The sequence below is a fragment of the Mandrillus leucophaeus genome, unplaced genomic scaffold, assembly GCF_000951045.1.
Source record: "Mandrillus leucophaeus isolate KB7577 unplaced genomic scaffold, Mleu.le_1.0 Scaffold1470, whole genome shotgun sequence".
Taxonomy (NCBI): Eukaryota; Metazoa; Chordata; class Mammalia; order Primates; family Cercopithecidae; genus Mandrillus; species Mandrillus leucophaeus.
The window spans coordinates 435195-455412 of NW_012101444.1; the positions used below are offsets into that span (position 1 = coordinate 435195).

The following is a 20218-nucleotide window of genomic DNA, read 5'->3' on the forward strand; positions in this document are numbered from 1 at the left end:
TATTTATGGTTTCTAAGCTTTTTCACTAATCTATTATCTTTCTTTTTTGACTTGTTTCTAAGGGCCTCACAACAACTAGGCAAAGCAGGTATTATTAATCTCATTTAGAGACCTGAAAGTGCTGGTCCTATATATTAAATCTATTGCAGTTTGTTAAGATTCACCTCCTTCTTTCAAGGTAATCTATTGGAGAAGACATAGGTCTTTTTATAATAGTATGGCTGAGCAGTAGTATAGTTATATACTGAATGCTCAAGAGGAGCTCTTGATTTAATCTGCAAGGAGGAAATAAAAATTTTATGGAGGGTAAAAAATGGTGAATTATGAAATAAGAGTGGGTTTTGCCAGGCAGGAAGCAATGGGATTCTAGGCTGATGGTGCAGTATGAACCAAGGCCCAAGACCATAAAATAGCACACTATAAGTACCAGCCATTTGCCTCTAAAAGCATGAAATGTGAAACACAGCAGCAGAAGATGAGTTAGACAGGTAAAGACCAGATCAATGAAAGATGTATGTTTTATGCTAAGTCGTTTGAACTTTTATCTTACAGACTACAGGGAGGCACTAAAGAATTTCAAGTGGGAGAATGACATCCATTTTTTGCTCCAAGTTGAAAAGGCACAAAACTGGAGGTAAAGAAGTCTATATAGGAGGTCAAGGTAAGCAATAAAAATATTAACTGAGACAAAGATAACAGGTTTGAAGTAAGTGTATATGTTTAAGGATTATTTTTCAGGTAAAATGGAAAGGTTCTGATAATTAAAAAGATGTGAGGTGGGCGGATTACAAGGTCAGTAGTTGAGACCAGTCTAGCCAATATGGTGAAACCCCATCTCTACTAAAAATACAAAAATTAGCCAGGCATGGCGGCGTGCACCTGTAGTTGTAGCTATTCGGGAGGCTGAGGCAGAAGAATCACTTGAAGCCAGGAGGTGGAGGTTGCAGTGAGCTAAGATGGCACCACTGCACTCCAGCCTGGGTGACAGAGTGAGACTCCATCTCAAAATAAAATAAAATAAAATAAAAAAGATATGCAAATGAGGACAAAAGGGAAAATCTAGGATGAATTCTCATTCTTTGGACTGGAGAACTTGGCAGATGTTGTGTTACAGACATCTCACTGAATGACTATAACTGAAGAAAAATATAATAGAAGGAAGAAAGGACTTAGATGAAAAGGTATCATTTCTCTATAGATATGATACATTTGATAATTTAAAATGTCATTATGATTTTATTATCAACTAGGTTACTATCAAAGTATTGTAAATAAAAACTTAAAAATGAATGAATGAATCAAAACTAAAGAAGTCAGCACAGAAAAACTTCAGGGTTGTGAAACTAGCCTGCTAAGCTAAAATAGAAATGCTATTTCCTTTTTTAAAAGAGGGGTCAGGTGGCAGTACTAAATTTCTTAAGGAAAATTTAACCACTGATTGTAATGTCTGTGGCTTCTGGGGAAAACATAACCCCAAATTACAGTGGCTGTGGTTATAAACTATTATGAAGAGCTTCCAACGTCAGACATCGTTTCAGTGTCCGTATGCACTGGAGTTCTTTTACAGGACTTTGCTAGAACAGCAAAATTAATAACTATCCTCTTTTTGCCTACTTTGGTGTCAATAACAAACGTCCTTTCTGTTACTTAACAAAGACTTTTAAGTGACTCAGAATTAATTTAATATGAAAATCAATAAGCCAAGGTCATAAATTTTCTTTTAGTATCTCAGAAAAAATGTACAATCTACAATCAATGCTAAGACTTAGTCTTAACTTGCGATCAAGGCCAAAGGAAAACATCTCTCAAATAAATTCTGAGAATTATCTACCACAATCCTTAGGTACTCGGTTTTCTGTCACAGTTTAACATTTATCTCCTCAGTAAATCCAGTACTAGCAGAGAGGAAATCTAGAGGTAAATTCTAAAGCAGAAGCTGATTTTTCCCTTTTCATTTCTCAGGAATAATTTAGGTGGCTTAAGTTACACAATGTTTTTGCGTTGCCATACTAGATCATTTCCTAATTTCTACTGTGACTTAGTAGACAAAGAAATATATTAATTGCTGTTAATTATGGTTTTAGTTTTCTTTAAAAGAACATTCAAGTGCTGTGAAGTGACCTACACCTTAGAATTTAAAAATGGCTTCCAAGTTTTTAAAAAGTCAGTCCCTTCAGTTAATACTCAGAACAGCTGGTAGGTCCCTGGAGAGGGCCTCTTCAGGCTCTATGTATCCCAACAGAATGAGCACTGGCCTCTGCATCTAGGCAGGGGCTCAGTAGAAAGTGGCAGAAGCTGCTGTTCATAGTGGTGACCTGAGCTTCCTAGAAAGTCTGGATGAATGCCTGGCTACTCAATCATGGGTTACAGGGTGACACAGACAGCACCAATAAGTTTAACACTTTCATTATTTCATCTGAAGTACAACTGTTATGTGTGAAACTATTTACAGTATTACACATTAATCTAAAGTGGCCATATTCTTTCTAGGTAGAAGATGGACACAATCCATAAAAGAATGTCATAAAACCCTATCCAGAAAATATTTCCTTTTTATTTATTTGGTTTTAAATAACAACTATATGCTTATTAATCCAAAATTTCTATTTCCAGCCCTGACAACTCCCCTGAATTCTATGTCTATATTTCTAACTGCCTACTCAACATTTCCTCTAGGCTCATGAATAAGCATCACACATTTAATACACACAAAGTAGATTTTTTTTTTTTTTTTTTTTTGAGACGGAGTCTCGCTCTGTAGCCCAGGCTGGAGTGCAATGACGGGATCTCAGCTCACTGCAAGCTCCGCCTCCCGGGTTTACGCCATTCTCCTGCCTCAGCCTCCCGAGTAGCTGGGACTACAGGCGCCCGCCACCTCGCCCGGCTAGATTTTTTTTTTGTATTTTTTAGTAGAGACGGGGTTTCACCGTGTTAGCCAGGATGGTCTTGATCTCCTGACCTCGTGATCCGCCCGTCTCGGCCTCCCAAAGTGCTGGGATTACAGGCTTGAGCCACCGCACCCGGTCACAAATTAGATTTTTTAACCCCATGAAACTTAACCTCTTCTCACCTCAGTAAATGAAATTACATCCAAAATCACCATCCATCCAGTTATTCTGAAAGTCATTTGTTTTTTAAAATCAGCTCTATTAAGGTATTACTTACATATAATTTTCACGAATATTAAGTGTGTAATTTGCTAAGTTTTGCCAAATAGAAGCGCTATCACAATCAAGATATAAAACATTATCATCGCCCTCAAAAAATTCCCCTGCCCCTAGATTTTGTAACTACTTATGTGTCTTCTCTCATATCACTTTTTTCTTCTCTAGAATCTCATATAAATTGAATTATATGAAATGAAAATTTACTGAGTTTGGCTTCTTTCCTAACTATATTGTCTAAAGAAATCCCCTACAACCATTGTCAGCTAAATATATAACCCCGAATTTTTTCTTCCTAGCCCACAGCACCACATGGCATTATCTTGCCTATCATAGCTCTTTTCCAACTTGAATGTTAGCTCTATGAAAGCACAGGGGCCTTGTCTATCTTGCTTAATGTTGTGTGTCAGAAACGTCTAACAGTGCCAATACATGGCAGAGGTGCCATAAATGTTACAGAATGGATGAATACATAAAAGTAACATCTTAAAGTTTTCCCTATACAACTTATCTGTTAATTTCCTAGGATCATTTCAAATATTAAATGATAAATGACATAAATCTGTACTTTATACTAAGATGAGAACACAGGGAGATAGAATCGAGTAGTGGCAAATTACAAGGCCTCAGGGGTTAGGCTGCCTGAACTTGAATACTGCCTGCTGACTCTTCTAAAAAGTCACATGGCCTAAAACAAGTTACATAATCTCTGTAAGCTTTAGTCTCCCCATCTGTATCAATGGGGATAATAATAGTACCTACTTCATAAGGTGGTTGTGAGGAATTGAGATGAAACATCTAAAAAAATTAGAAAAGTGCTCAGCACTTAGAATTGAATTAATAAGTCAGTATTGTTAATTATTGCCATTTCCACCACCACCAGTTCTGCTGTTATCTTACTGCTACTATTTTCTGCAGGCAAAGCTACAAAAAAACAAAAACAAAAATAAATAAAAATACCTTTTTAGCTAAACTAGCTTAATATATTTGCTTAGAATAAAGGCAACTTAATGAAACTTGAATATGGGGAACTATTATTGTTTCCCTTATTGTTATCAGATAATGATCTGTCAGCTTTTGTAATGCCCTTTATTTGAGGGATTTTCCTAAAAGAAGTAACAAGGACATTAATTATAAATGTGAAACTCATAGTTAAAATCCTCCAGGATATGCACAGAATGAAGAGGCAGTATTTCAGATTCCTATCACTAGCAGCCCAGGGGTAAAGTCTATTTATAAATTATATTTCTATTCTTGCAACAAAACTAATTTAGGGCAATTAATTAAACTCATGGGACTTTATACAAACCAATCTGTACTAATATAATAGTTTTTCCAATTGGCTTTTCCTAGGAAACTAATATGATTAATTAATAAATGCCATCTATAAACTTATTTGAAAATTTTGGACAAATACAATTAAGTCATTAAAAGCATCTTCTGGGAAGTGTACCCTTCAAGGATATTTACTGCATGTTTCCTACATGCTTATTTTTCTTGTAGCTGGTATTTTACAACTAGCATAATTTTCATTTTGTTTAATGATTATAATCAGATACATTATTAATTTACTTTTTCCTTTACCTTGGGAATTTAGAAAAATATTAAAATACCAGATGATGTCAACAAGAGGTGAAACAGGAAAACCCTGGATCCTTTGTCCTTCCATGGACACACTCAATTAACAACGATGCATGCACAAATACCCTTTGTGGAAAATTCAGACACAAATTGAGAGGGTCCTTCACCCTGGGCAAGCACGAAACCAACTACATTGAACTGGCAGGAAAACTCAAGACCTAACTCTCACCACAATCCCTATACCCAATACAGTGCCATATGATCCAAAGGAACTCCATAGCTCTCAACTTCTCTGGTGGGGAGGAAGTTGGATTACATGTCCAATCAACCTTCCTAGAAACTGCCCAGGTTATCCGCTTCTGTCTTACCTATATCAGAGCAGTAACACGACCTGGCATACTACTGATGCCTAGGGGCCAGTGAGAACAAAGATGGTGGATTAAATTAACAAGCAAACAGTTGCTATAGCCCACCCCCCTGCTCAGTCCAAGAAAGAGGGCAAAAAACCTCAGATTGCAGCTTCTCCCTGGGGAGGGAAAGAGTTGGACTACATGTCCAAAGTTCTAATTTTTCCAGGGGCTCCTGGGAGACTGGCTTCTGTCTCACCTATCTGCGAGCACTGGAACACCATGTACTTTAGACAGCTTTGGGGTGCCAACAACAAACACAACAGTATGGATTAGCATAAGTTTGAGAGGCCCACAAAATCTCTGATCAGGCTGATTGGTGTGGTTCTTCACCAGTACAAGGCCAGTCAATGAAGACTGTGAGAGGTGAGAAGTAGCTGTTATTTCTAATGGATAGAAACCAACATACAGAGTCAAGAAAAATAAATAAGGAACAGTGTTCCAAACAAAGAAATAAATGTCGTGAAATCCACCCAAATGATACAGAGATATATAATTTAACTTGGCAGAGACTTTCTAGCAAAACGTGCAAACATGTGTAAGGAAATTAATGTAATTTATTCAAGACATGTTTAGATTGTCTTCACCATATTCTGAACCTACAGAGGACAAATTTCAAAGTAGTGTATCATATACTGCATGTTTCTTGTAGACTCCTGACAAATCAGCAGAGAAGTGTGCTCTTTAAGATATATATTTTTCCATTAGGATGATGAATATGTGTTGATTTTTTCATGCCTTCTTACCCAATTTAAGGGATGAATGGCCCACATCTATGTGAGGTTACAGGAATGTTCAGGGTCATAAAACAAATTTAAATAAACTCTCCCAAATAAGAACTTAGCCAATGAACTTGACCTTACTGGCATGAAATTCCAACCAACTGAAGTGACAAACATTTTATATGCAATAAGTACTCAATATACATTTATTGATAGATTATAGTAAGAATTAAAAGGTAATACTGCTTTAGTGAAAAAATGCAAGAAAAAAAAGATCTGCTACTGTAGTACTGTTATCTTACCATAGATGCTACCTACAGATCTGTTTAATTTTTATAACAAATGGGTAACTGTGTGTTCCTGAGAATAAACAAGTGACATCTTTAAAAAATGTAACTTTTATCTGGGGTATTAAAAACTCTGAACTTTTTAAGGCTTCATTAAGATTAATGAGTCATAAAAAAATCTGGGTTGATCTGAAAGGTTAGTCATTTTAGCTGCATTTATAATGTGAATGAAAAATTGTAGTATATTTAACAGCTTGAACATGAGAAACCGACTTCTTTTGCTTTTGATACTTAAGGGAAGATTTATTTAAGTACTTCTGCCTATATATATATAAAAAGACTAATTATAAAATAGGACTGTGCAAATTCAATCACAGAAAAACAAACTAAGGTAGTGTTTTTAATTGTTCAGATAAACAATCAAAAGTTATTTTGCATGTAGGCCACACCTGTTGATCGTTATGTATCTTTATGAGACTATAGGGAATATTTGTGAGGTTTTATTAATTATTGTTACCAACTATAGGTATAGAGATTTACAAATTAGAATTATAAATTAATTGAATCAAATTGTTTTCTACACAAATATATTATTTTGTATTGATTGAGTTTGTGTGCATGTGTGTGTCGTGTGTTTGCCTCTATGTATGAGAAAAGGAAAAATAACACAAAGTTTAATGTATTTGCAATTACTAAACATAAATTTTGTTTTGACCTTTTAGAAAATAAAGTAAAAGGGTAAAATGGTCAGTTACTAAGTTTTCAATATCAGAAAGATGAAAGCACATTAAAATATTAAAAATGATTAATTCAAAATATTAACATCAAAATGAAAATTAAAAATTAAAAAGTCATAAATATCTACTAAGGTTGTTTTAAGTAAAATAAAAGAGTAAGGGTACTTCATTTTGAGAAAAATGAGAAAAAAAAATTTACAAACAGTTAATATTACTAACCTGACTTATTTTTCTTTGTTCTTGTATAGCTTTTTGAATTTCCTGAGATACTTTTTCTTGATCTTTTGCATGTTCTGTCTTCCATAATTCCCTTTCTTCAGCATGGGCTTTTTCCAAATTTTTTCTTTCTTCTTCTATGGCTTTTAAAACTGCATCCTTCATTGCTTCTTTTTCAAGCTTCAAAATAAATAAAGACCAGAACAAATTTGAAAGATTGACTGCATGATGATTTCTTGAGTAAGACAGACTTGGTTAACCTAAAAGATAAAAAAACTTTGATCCTATAGTGTTCAGTTCTCACATTGCTGTTTTTATGCATAGTAAATAACTGCTATAAAATAAAATCTATTATTCTTTTTTATACAAATATTCCTACTTAATTTCCATGGCATTTCTAATCTTCAAAGAAATCAGGTCTTAGGGTGAAGTGGCAGATTTCAAACTATATAGTCTAAGGATCCCTTTACAATCTTAAAATTATTGAGGATATCAAAGAGATTTTGTTTATGTTGATCATATATATTAATACATACCATATTAGAAATTCAAGAAAAAATAAAATTAATTCATTTAAAATTAATATCATTAACTGCATTGATATTAATATATTTTATGAAAAATAACTGCTTTCCAAAATTAAAAAAGGGAAATTCCACTGTATGTGTCTTTAAACCTCTTTAATATCTGACTTAATACAAGACAGCTAAATTAATTCCTATTTCTCCCTTCTGTGTGAAATCTGTAATGGTGTTTTTTAGTTGAAGTATATAAAGAAAACCCAGTCTCACACAGATAGGTAGTAGGAAAAATTGAGTATTTAGTAGCCAGTTTAGATAATTGTAGATATTCTTGATGATTTCACATCAGAACTTGACAAGGACTAGTTCTTAAAGGTTAGTTGGCATAATGAAAATAAAATTATGTCAAATGAAATTTTCATGTTATTATATTACAGTCCTTTCTTGTACTCTGAATGAATCATTTATCGATACATAATTTTTAACATTTTTATGGGAAAAATATTGATTTACTGAGTTACATGTCTTCTTCAGATGCTGACACACTTCTTTGTACCAAAATTTTAAAATCACATTTGTTAATGTTACCATAAATCTCATCAGGAACATACATATTGGAAAACAGATACAAATTTTCTAAAATTCGACTTTTTGCTTTAAATCACCTCAAACTCTATTCCAAAGAAAGAGTGCTACTTTCCATTTTGTTCTTAAATCTATACTCTAGCAGTATACAACTTGGCCACCTTCTATATTATTCACATCAAACATATATGTTGACTCCATCTTCTCCATATTTCCAGAATTTGCCTATTTCTTTCCTTTCCAAACTACTACTACTGGTCTGTTTCTACCACTCACTATCTCGTAGCCAGACTTTTGATGCATTCTATGAATTCTTTCCCTGCCTCTAGCTTTTGTTGCCTCTAATTTCCTAAAAGTTAATGTCAATTACCATTACATCACAAACATGTTTTTAAAATGTCAGTATGTCTCCCTTACCCTATGGAATAAAATTCAAACTCTGTTCAGAATGCTAGCCATCCTTTCAGGCTGAATTCAAAAGTAATTTATTGTTTAAAAACTTCGAAGACATAGACATATGATGTACATACTCATAACAATTTAATGCATTCCTCCTTGCCCTCTTGGTATATTTTTCTTATCTGATTATAAATTATTTAAGAAAAAGACAAAATCATAGTCACCCTTAAATTTAACCCTGGCATAGTGATACATAGATATGAGACATTCAATATTTGTTTGCTAAATTTAATTTTAAATCTAAAACTCAAAAGTAAGTGTTAAAAGTGTATTTGTTGGTGTGTGTATATTTTATATCTATGAATACATGATTTAGATGAGTTATTTTAAACTTGGCTTTAAAAATTACTTACCTTGATACACAGATGCACACACAACCTCTAATTAGATCCAACAAATCGCAGGTGGATATTAGTATCCCAACATATATGTTCTTTATAACAAGTAACTAATAACCTATATGGTAAAGCATTTCAATGCTACCATTATATTGTGTGATGTGAATTTAATAAGAATATAAGTAGTCATATCTTAAGTTTAAAAGTAAATAAAAAAATAAAAATGTTGATTTTTATGGAATGAAACATTATATAAAAGATTCAGCATACTATTAATATATTCATTTTTTTTATTTCCACTTACAAGCAACCCACTATTACAGATGGAAATACCTTTGCAGCGGATACTAATGCCTCTTTATTTCTTTGCCTTTCTTCCTCCAAACATTTCTCCAATATTTCCTGTCAAATGATAAGACAGTTGTAAAAACATTAAATGTATTATTTGAGGTAACAGAACACATTCTTTCTACACTCTGAGCACAGTGAAAGTATTACCTTCTGTTCTTGAGAATGCTGAATCAAAGCTTCCTTTATTTTTTCTTTTAACAGTTCCTTCTCTGTATCTAGCATTTCAAGGAGCCTCTGATGCTACAAGGAATGATAAGCAAATGATATTACGGCTCTGAAGCAGATGATCTATCAACAAGGAGAGTAGCTGGTAGAATTCATTTGTCCAGAAATATCGAAGTAGTTACAAAAGGAAAAAATGAGAAGTTCTCTAAAATGAAGGCTTAGGAGAAAAAAATCACTAAAATCACCTTTCTATAATCAGCCAAGATACATTTCCTAGCCCCAAGTTCAACAGAGTATATGACAAGAAATCTAACTTAAGAACAACTAGTCAAAATTGAAAAATTAATCAGAAAATGATGTCTTTTTCAAAATTAAGTTTAGAAAAATTACTCACTAAAATGATTATTATTAGGTTGCCGCAACAGAAGCAATGAAGCTATTAGATGATAACTGAGAAATGTAAAATATCTGCTTGATGAACAACTATCATCATAGATTACTTGCGTTCCTAGTAAGGCATTGTTAAAAAAATTGAAAGATTTATTAATTGTTGTCACCTCAAGATTTTACCACAGATTCAAAAACTAAATCTATGAAATGAGTCCAAGAAATATTATGTAACAGGTAATATAAATGTGTATAAAGTTAATGTATCTATTTTTATTTTGATGTGCTACAGAAAAAGCTCACATAACTATCAACTAGTTATCATGGACCAAGCACTTGATGTTTGAATAGAGCTTTCTGAGAATATTCAACTTTTGCAGCCTCAGTATCTCCAATAGCCATGAGCCAAATACTGTTCCAGAACAGTGCACTGATGTGGAAACAAAACTAAAAAATATGTATTGCTACTCATGTATTTTTCATTAAGTTATTAAAGGCAAGTAAGATATTTTCTCAGATTTGGAATGCTATTTATATCCAAGCCTCCTTTAAATATGAACTCATTGGACACCCAATATTTTAAAATAGATTTATATCTTTTATAGTTGTTCTTATTTAAAACATTTTTAGGGAGAGAGTCTATATTGAGAGTAAGTGACCAAGCAGTCCAAGTCTACTTAAGATAGTCTGTTATTCTTGTTTTTAATTATGCTACTTTTCATCTGTTTTTCAAGAGAATAAGTAAAATCACATGAAAGATGTGTTTTTTCCTTAAAAACAAATCCAAACTGTGATATAAATCATTACATGACTCAGAAATTATGAGTACTATATGAAATTATGTAAGGCAGCTAATTAACAAATGAGTAGACTTACCACATAATTAATGTATAAGTATTAACAACAGACTTTAATTTTGTATTCTACGTAAATCTAGATGCACACAGAATTTCATAGGATCAGAAACAATACCTAATCCTATTTGAAATATATATATGAGAAAATATGCAAAGATATATACCAGGCAAATAACCAGACTTAAAAATGATAAAAAATTATATGAGACTGAAAATATTCAATTTAGACTTGGGAAGAGGTAAACATAACACAAATAAAACAAAAATGTTTAGAATTAAAATATATAATAAAATTTTTGGAGTTACTAATAACTTAGAACACAAATATTGCTTAAAAAGAACTGGTAATGTTAGCAAAGTGAAACTAATATAAATCACTAAGTGATTTGTTATAAGTGGGCTAAATTCCCTAACTGGTCCAATAAAAACTAAATTTGAAGAGGGTACGTTAGTTAAAATGACAATGTAATGTTTATAAAATTCATTCCTGAATGTCATTTCTTAATTCTGACAGTATCCTACAATAGAAGACAATTTTTGAACTTAAGTTTAAGAATAAACCTGAAATTACTGTTTGAAAGAAACATCCTACATGAAATATAACCTAAGTAAAATCACAGATTCACTTGAGAAAATACAACTGGGTTACTGGCTTTTCTCAAACTTACAGATAATAACAGCACTTTTGAGGTTCCAGGCACTGTTGAAAGTGCTTTACATGTAGTAATACCACATTAAACTCTCACAACAAACTGCTGTATTCGTCCACATTCTTCTCATTTTCAGATGAGTCAGCTAAGACTTAGAGAGCCTAGGTAAGTTACTAGGTCTTTAATTATTTCAACAATAATCATACCCTATATAATCATTATCAGTAGTAGTAATTATCTAATACTAAAAGCAGCCCAGTACATTATACCTCGTTATTACCTATAGTAAATAAAAGCTACATAATGTAATCAGTATGTCAAGTAAGACCTCATTTTGATTTTGCTGTAATAGAATAAGACTAATCTATGCTTCCAATTTGGTCATTTCAGACTACTATTATTACTAAAATAAGATGATTTCCTGAACAAATTGCAATTGGTATTGAGACAGATGATTCAGAAAGATACTTAATGGCAAGGGGAAAATTTCTCCTTTCTTTCTTTTCTTTTTTCTTTTTCTTCCCTCTCTTCTTCTTTCCCTCCCTCCCTCCTCTATGTTGACCAGGCTGGAATTGAACTCCTGGATTCACGTGATCTTTCCACCTCAGCTTCCCACCAAAGTGCTGGGATTACAGGCATGAGCCACCATGCCCAGCCAAAATTTAGATCTTAAAATTAAACACAGATAATTTGTAAAGCAAACAAATAATTCACAAGAGGCTACTCAAAACCCACATGCTTCAATAAAATGTATTTTGATTTTTGTAAAACTGATATATGCTCATTATAAAAAATATAAAGAAGTGAAAATTTCCCAGTGTCCCATTACCCAAAGAAAATCACTGATAGCACTTAGGCAAACATCCTTCTGGAGAGCTGTTTATTAAATATTTTATATAATGAATTTCTATATAAATATTATTCTGTAACCTTTTGGAACTCTATGGTATAGCATTATTCGTTTTGTTTTGTTAAATTTAATATATATTTTGCCATTCTCCTTTTTATAGACTTTTATGTTGTTTCCAATTTTTCACTTTAAAAAATGTTTATTTTTGTGCATGCATCTTTGTGAAACTTTACAATTATAGCCTTATGAGAAACTCCTAGAAACCATATTAACAGGCTGAAGATTGAGCAAGTTTTATATTTTAATGCATACTCTCAAACTGTACTCTAGAAAAAATACCAAATTACACCTTTTCTAACAAAGGAGACACCCCTACAGAAAAGAATCATGGACTGCTAGAGCAACTAATCAACGAAATTGTTCCACCCTTGGAGAAAGGAATCCTTGCTCTTTTTGTCCAGAAATACTTTGTATTTACTACTGACCAATCACTGCTATTTATTTCATCATTCTCCCTTTCTGAAGTGGCATTTTTGTTGCAGTTATTTGGTTCTTTTCTCTCTCTTACAAATCATAATTATAGTTTTTTTGAGGCCATACAAGGTGGCTCACACATGTAAATCCAACACTTTGAGAGGCTAAGATGGACAGATCACTTGATTCCAGGAGTTAGAGACCAGCCTGGGCAACAGGACAAAACCCTGGTCTCTACAAAAAATACAACAATTAGTTGGGTATAGTGGCATGAACCTATAGTCCCAGCTACTTGGGAGGCTGAGGTGGGAGGATCACTTGAAGTAGGAGGACCTCTCACCTTCATAAAACTGTATTTATATTAAAACTACAAAAAACTATATAAATATAGTTTTACTTCCCTACTTCTGAACTGTCTCTGTTTCCTTGAAGTTTCTTTTTATTTGTTCCTTTGAGTCAGTAACTTTTTCATTTGAGATGTTTTTGTTTGGTAACAATTTTATGTTCATTCATATTAAAACCTCAAACACAAAAATGTTGAAAAGAAATTCTGTGTATGTGAGTAAGCTTCACAATAGCCACAAAAGGTATTGAACTAATTTTTCATGGTTGTGGAGATTCCCAAATGTCCGTTCTATGAACATTTTCTCTTGAACCAGTCTTTTTGCTTAGAAAAAAATTCTCCAGTCTCCTAAGTGGTACTATGAGCCAAACTTTCAGCATTCTAGGATCAATGTGTTAAGAAGCATAGTGGAGACCTCACTGCTCAGTAATGGTCTTTGGTTTAATCTCCTTGTTTTTAAGTCCCATGCCTTCTCTTGCTCTTTATGAGTTCAGAGATTATCTGCTTTGATTTCTCTTTTGTTCTGCTAGGCTGTACAATAAGTCCCCTACTTAAGTATGGTGTGTGTTAAGGATTAAATATTTTTTTACCTCCCTCCCTCCCCCACAAATTTATATGCCGAAGCCCTAACCCGCAATGTGATAGCAGTTGGAGACAGGGTCTTTAGGAGGTAACTGGGGTTAGACAAAGTCCTGAGGATGGGGAAAAGAGCACTCGCACATTCTCTCTGTGTGCGCACACAGCAAGACTGTGGCTACCTATAAGCCAAAAGAAGAGGCCTACCCAGCAGAAACCTTGATCTTGAACTTTCTAGCCTCCAGAACTGTAAATATAAATTCCTGTTGTTTAAGCCAATCTATGGTGGGTGCTTTTTAACGGCAGCCTGAGCTGACTGAGACAGTGCACAAGAGGACTTGGGAACACAACTGCTAAGTCATATGGACTTTCAACCATTCCTCTTGTTTTCAGAGCTACACGGCACCTAGTGTTTGTATTTCCCATGGCTTTCGAGGGTTTTGCAGACAAACCAGCTTCTTCATGGGTTTCACCTCAATAAACTAAGATTACAACTTGCTTTTCTCTGCTAAATCAGTTGACAATTGTACACCTGTTATCTCCTTTCATATTTATTTGTCCTAGTTAGTTTTTGCTTGTTGGATTTGTTTCAGTCCCTTTATGTGTCATTTTAGTGATCTGGGGTTTTTTGTGGGGGAAGGGGACTAAGAGGTAGGACAGATTAGTGTTTTAATTCACCAAATCCAGCTCTGAACCCTTGGCAAGTTATCCAACCATCCCAAATAATTCTAATACCCACCATTAAATAGTCAAATGGCAACTAAATTGTCACTCATTTGATATTAGTTTCTAAAACTGTACATGCCAATAATAAATGTAAGTGTTAGACAGCATTCCTTTGAAAACAGATTTAAACAAACTGATATATAACTAAGACTAACATTTTAAATTTCTTTACGATGACACTAGGTCAAAACATCAGAAGGAGAAAAGGTATAGGTTAGCTAATATAGAAGTGAGAAAGAAAAAGAAAAGGTGGTGGGGCAGGATACTGTCTGCTGAAATGTTTCTATTGTTTTTAATAAATTCCTAATCTTTGTATCCTCCCATGATTGAGCAGAAGGAACTGCTTTTTTGGAAAAAAAAAAATCTTTAAGAAAAACTTTTATTTTAGGTTCAGGAGTACACGTGAAGGTTTGTTACATAGTTGAACTTGTGTCACGTGGGTTTGTTGTACAGATTATTTCATCACCGAAGTACGAAGCCCAGTACCCGAGAGTTATCTTTATTGCTCCTCTCCCTCCTCCTACCCTCCACCCTCAAAGTAGACCCCAGTGTCTGTTGTTCCCTTCTTTGTATTCATGAGTTCTTACATTTAGCTCTCACTTGTGAGAACATGTGGTATTTGGTATTCTATTCCTGCATTAGTTTGCTAAAGGTAATAGCCTCCAGCTCCACCCATGTTCCCACAAACACATGACCTTGTCTTTTTAATGGCTGCATAGTATTCCATCTTAAAATGGCAGAGGAAGTATCTCCATAGGACTTATATTGGTACTATTCTCCAAATGCCATCTCTCTTGGCTAGTTGGCTGCCCAAGTTTTATTTTGTGATTATTTTTCACAAATATTACAGTCATATAATCTTACCCATCACAATTGAAATATGAATTGTTCAGAGGAAAATAAATTTCTAAATTATCGTTATCTATGCCCCAAGACAAATTTCAGCATTTAAAGATTGTGATAGAAAATTTTTGTAAATGAATGCCATTCTTCTCCACCTCAATAGGTTTCATAAGATATAATTTAATTTGTTGCTGATGGGCAGACTTCTACAATGAATAAATTCTTTAGCACAACAATTCCATCAGGGGCACATTAAATGAATTTACCGTGCTATCATTCAGTTTGTTAAATAACCCTAGAGAAATAGGGCTATGCTATTCCTAGAGGCCTATGACCAATGATGCTATCACCATTCCCCTAGACTGAAGGGCTTAGGGATATAGAAATCGTATGGTCAAAAACCAGTAAACAGGTTCTGCAAACTATTGTTACCATGGTAGAGAAATTTATAGTTTGTGTTTAACAAGTTTTATAAACATTTATTAATTTTTATATCTACTGGACCTAATAATAAAACATCAGGGTTGTACTTTATTTATTTTCCATTTTGTTTTTCTAGTAATTTTTATTCTGTTTTGTACAAGTATAAACCCCTGACAGAGTTTTAAAAAATGCTCCTTTATCTCAGTTATCTTGAGAAACACTGTCAAGAGTACATGCTAATAGTGTCACACACACATGTCTAAGTCTCAATGCCAATGGCTCTACTGCTAGTCTCATTTTTCTTTTTTTTTCATCGTCATAGTAGTTTTTCTTTCTATTGGCATTAAGTACTATCAAACATTCTGTTGCCTGCCATCCATTTGCTGCTTCCATTAGACCTTACAGAAGTTTACCCTCTAGAGGCTCTCAGTGTATTTATGGAATAAAGCAAACACAGGCATTCATGCATGCATGCATGAATGAATGAATAAATAACAATTTACAAACACTTTGCTCTACACAGCCTCTTTTATTTGCTTTTTCTCAGCCTGTTTTTGTCTCTTGTTCTCTATATCCCTTGGCATTACTGCTATGTGGTCAGTTTTTATTTTTGTTTTAACTATTATTTTTACAATAAGTATGTTCTTTTCCTTTCTGTCTGATAAAGTTCCATAGTAATCAGCTGTTTTCACTGTTGCTCACTGCTTTTTTCAGATGTTTGAGGTTAACAGGAGTGTATCCTTGAGACTCGGACTCCTGTTTTCTTCTTGTTTGTATGTTCCTAACTCCTAGCATGAGGCCAGGTAAGTAATTAGCAAATGCTTATTGAATGAATAATCCAATCAATGAATAATAGGAGGGAATGCACCAACAGACCTGTACAAAAATAAACAAGTGGAGAAGGACAAACTAGATAATCTGAGCAAATGTCAGAATGATAGAATATTATGATGGAAAGGAAATTTACATTATCTAGTTCTACTACCAACAGAAAGTATAAGGGACACAGAATTTGAAGACCATGGTTCTGGTTTTAGGTCTGACATTTGTTAGCAGAATGAAGGACAAATCATTCATATACTTATTAATAAGTATGTACCAACTGCCTGCATTGTACCAGGTAGTCTTAAGACTGGGGTAACAAGTAAGAAAGACAGGTGGAAAGTATCTATTCTCAGATACCCACATTCTAAAACGTGAAAACCACCACAAACAAGTAATAAATACAGGAATAATGTAATTTCAGAAGTTATTATGAGCTGTGAAGGGAATAAAAGGTTGATGAAATTAAAAAAGTAAGAGAAGAGGAACTTAGTTCCTTCAGATGAAGTGGTCATGTCATGTAACATCGCTTCAGTTTTTCTACAAAATGAGAAAAATGCCACCTCACAGGACTAACGTGAAGACCATCTGAAATAATCTGTGTGAAAGTAGTTTTTAAAAAGTGTTATAACTCTTTACAAATGTAAGAGTTTGTTAACAAAAACAATCTAAACAAGTGGTCTCCCAGAGTAAACATCCCCATATATATGCAGAAAATACCATTTCCTATGAGTTTGTTCCACTGTGCTAGAAAGTTATGTTATAATGAGCTAAAAACTTGTTTTCATACAAACTCAACTCTGTCTGCTTGAGTCACAAAAGACAGTCTAACTTCCTTTTAAAAATTAAAAAAAAAAAAAATCCTGCTTTTCCTCACTTCTCCCAAAAGTACTCCTCCAGATCAGACACTGACAATTGCATTAGTGATTCTTCATGTGATCTGGTTTCAATTCCCTTAAAACCATGCATGCTTTCCTCAAGATGTTTAACCATGTACTGTTTTCATGAGGGCAGCCATTAATAAAAATAATATATGCAGTGATGATTAGGGCAATATTAGCTATTATTATAACCCCTTAGTCTCAGAGTTTAATACAATCAGTTTAATTTTAATGTTTCTAATAGTCCATTGTTCATAGATGGTCTCATCACCGGTGACTTGAAAGCCCAGTCTCCTTTCATTCTGTGGCCCCATCTTGTCCTATTAACATAAAGCCCTCCATATTCAGCTAGTGAATAAAAAGAGGATAGAGCAAATGGACTATTAGCCACTTCTACAACATGAACTATCAATGTCCTCTTTTTAGATCAACCAGATCATAATTTGTATCACAAAGTGAGAAGATAACAAAGGGATGTGTCCATGCACCATCCAAGTGTAAATCCAAACTCTACAAATAACCACATATTAAGGCAAACCTAAGGCATAATTTTGTGTATTTAGGGTTCAATAAAGTAGCAAGATAAGCCAGTGTTCACCTTTTGAATAACTGCACACATTCACTGAGAATCCATTTGGGGAATCAAACTCAACTTACCAAATGTGTATATGTATAACAGATTGCATACGTGGTCCTAAAGATCTTGTCATAATCTAATGAAACAAAAAGTAACATGAAACATAAGATCACATTAAAAAGGAAAAAAGACCTAAGTAAAGGTATAGGAAATAATTATTTAATTTCTGACAAGGCGTATCAGAAACAATTTGTAGAGTTAAATGTGAGAAGGGCTCCAAGGTAAAAGTGGGATCTAACAGAAAAAAAGGAAAAGAGGGTTTTCCAGGCAGAAGGAACATGTTAGTTCCTATTCTAGGAGAAATAGAGGGTACTCCAGGAACACAAGCATGAATATGTGAAGGCTGTGGGAGGAGCTTAAACTAACAAAGGTAGGATGAAGTCAAATTGTCTAGATGTTTGAAAATTAAGAAATAGAACATTTTTTAATTCCTTGTATGATAATGATACTACCTGATGCAGAGTGGTGTGTGAAATGAAAAGAATAAAATTTCAAGGGGCAAAGAAAACTCATCAACCAGAAAAAAACAATATGGAAAGTGGGACTAGAAAGGAAGAATAGAAATTTCACAACATAGAGTCACTAAGATATAGCAATTAATCAGGCAGGGAAGAGAGAAGAATGAGTAAAGATGAGTAAGATCTGCAGCTTGGGTACCTGGACAAATGGTGATGTCATAACTAGACAAAAGGAAGAGAAATAGGCTTGAGAACAATAGAACAAATTGCTTGGTTTTGGAAATGTTGAATTAAAGATGCCAATGGAATATTAACTTTCAGTATGCTGTTCAGAAGTCTATTGAAGTATTAGTTTTAAGCTTAGAAGAGAGGTCAAGGGCAGCAAATTATAGCTCTGACGAGAAAATGGAATATAACCTAGACTAAGAAATGTTGCCTAACTCTTTTTTTTAATTTATTTTTTAATCTAGGACTCCTTTTCTGGATTATCCTAATTAACCATTAAGGGAGAAGAATTAGAGATCTAGATCATAACAGATAATTCATTAAACTAGAACTTGGAAGAAAAACATTAAAACCATCAGATTTCTACTTAAAAAAATTAGAGAACATCGTATTTTCTTCTCCTTCCAACTTCAACAGATACAGGATACTAGAAACCTTTTAAGCTGTGAGCCGTCGTAACATACAATCCATATATGGACACATAAACAAGGTTACCTTATAAAAGCCTCCTGCATATATTCAATACTATTTTATACAGGCCTTTCTTCTTATGGGAAACAGTTATAGAATTGATACCAAAATCTGAGACAAGTTAGGCACTTATTCCCTTCATTCATGAAAACAAACAAACAAACAAACACACTTTGACATTTGATCATAAAATACTTTAAAACCCTGTTCCCTTGTAAAATATTGTCAATTATTTCAAAATCAGTCTTTTGTTTCTGATCTAAAATGAACATACATACCTTCTCATTGCTATCTACTGTGAATACAGAATACTCACTCAAGAGTTTAGCATCCCAGCTCGTACTCACTCCCTTTTTGATTTGGTATTCTAGATCCATGCCCTCTGAGTGAACAAGAAAGATAAGCCAGGAAGTTGAAAGTATATTTTTGTTCTTGGTATGTGAAACTTTCAAACTTCACAAATCTTTTTCAGATCACTCTAAAAATTGAAAACAGCCTTATTACACAGTATGTGCCATTCGCAGCAGCAAATTGGCCTTTTCAGAAAATTGCCCTTGTATTATTTTTTCAGAGCTATGTATAATGACACTGAGTTCAAATCTTCAAAGAATCCTTGGCAAACAAGGACTCAAAAACTCTGGTCTATCATACAGAGTCTAAACTCCTAATCATTTCATACACATAACAATGTGGTTCTAAGTAAAATATGTAATGAATTTTCATGAATGCCTGAAATAGCCTTTTCTCAACACTTCATTCTTAATACTCCTCAGTCTATCACCTAGAGAATGACAACACATCCTCTTGGATTCAATGTGTTCTCTGAATAAACAGGCAGTAGTAATTCCTCTTCGGTTTGTGGTTGGTCTTTTCACACTTTTATTTATAAAAAACATTTATAAAAAACATTTATTGCAGAATGTTTTAAACATATAGATAGTAAACAAAATAGAATAATGGAACTCTCTACACCTATCACTCACTTTCAACAATTATCAATATTCTGCCAATCTTTTATCATCTGTAATGCCACCCACTACCTACTTGATAATGATGATTTTA

The 20218-nt window shown here is 33.6% G+C and overlaps 1 protein-coding gene across 4 annotated transcripts in view; it reads right to left on the minus strand.

Moving 5' to 3' along the window:
- The window catches only part of CCDC91 (coiled-coil domain containing 91), a 341299-nt gene that overhangs the window by 118080 nt on the left and 203001 nt on the right, over positions 1-20218 (minus strand). For all 4 annotated transcript variants that reach the window (XM_011974648.1, XM_011974647.1, XM_011974650.1 and 1 more), the window contains 3 exons: positions 9516-9608; positions 9351-9419; positions 7118-7294 (listed from right to left, as the gene is read on the minus strand). In XM_011974648.1, coding sequence (XP_011830038.1) covers positions 7118-7294; positions 9351-9419; positions 9516-9608 — 339 coding nt within the window. The remainder of the gene's footprint in view (positions 1-7117; positions 7295-9350; positions 9420-9515; positions 9609-20218) is intronic.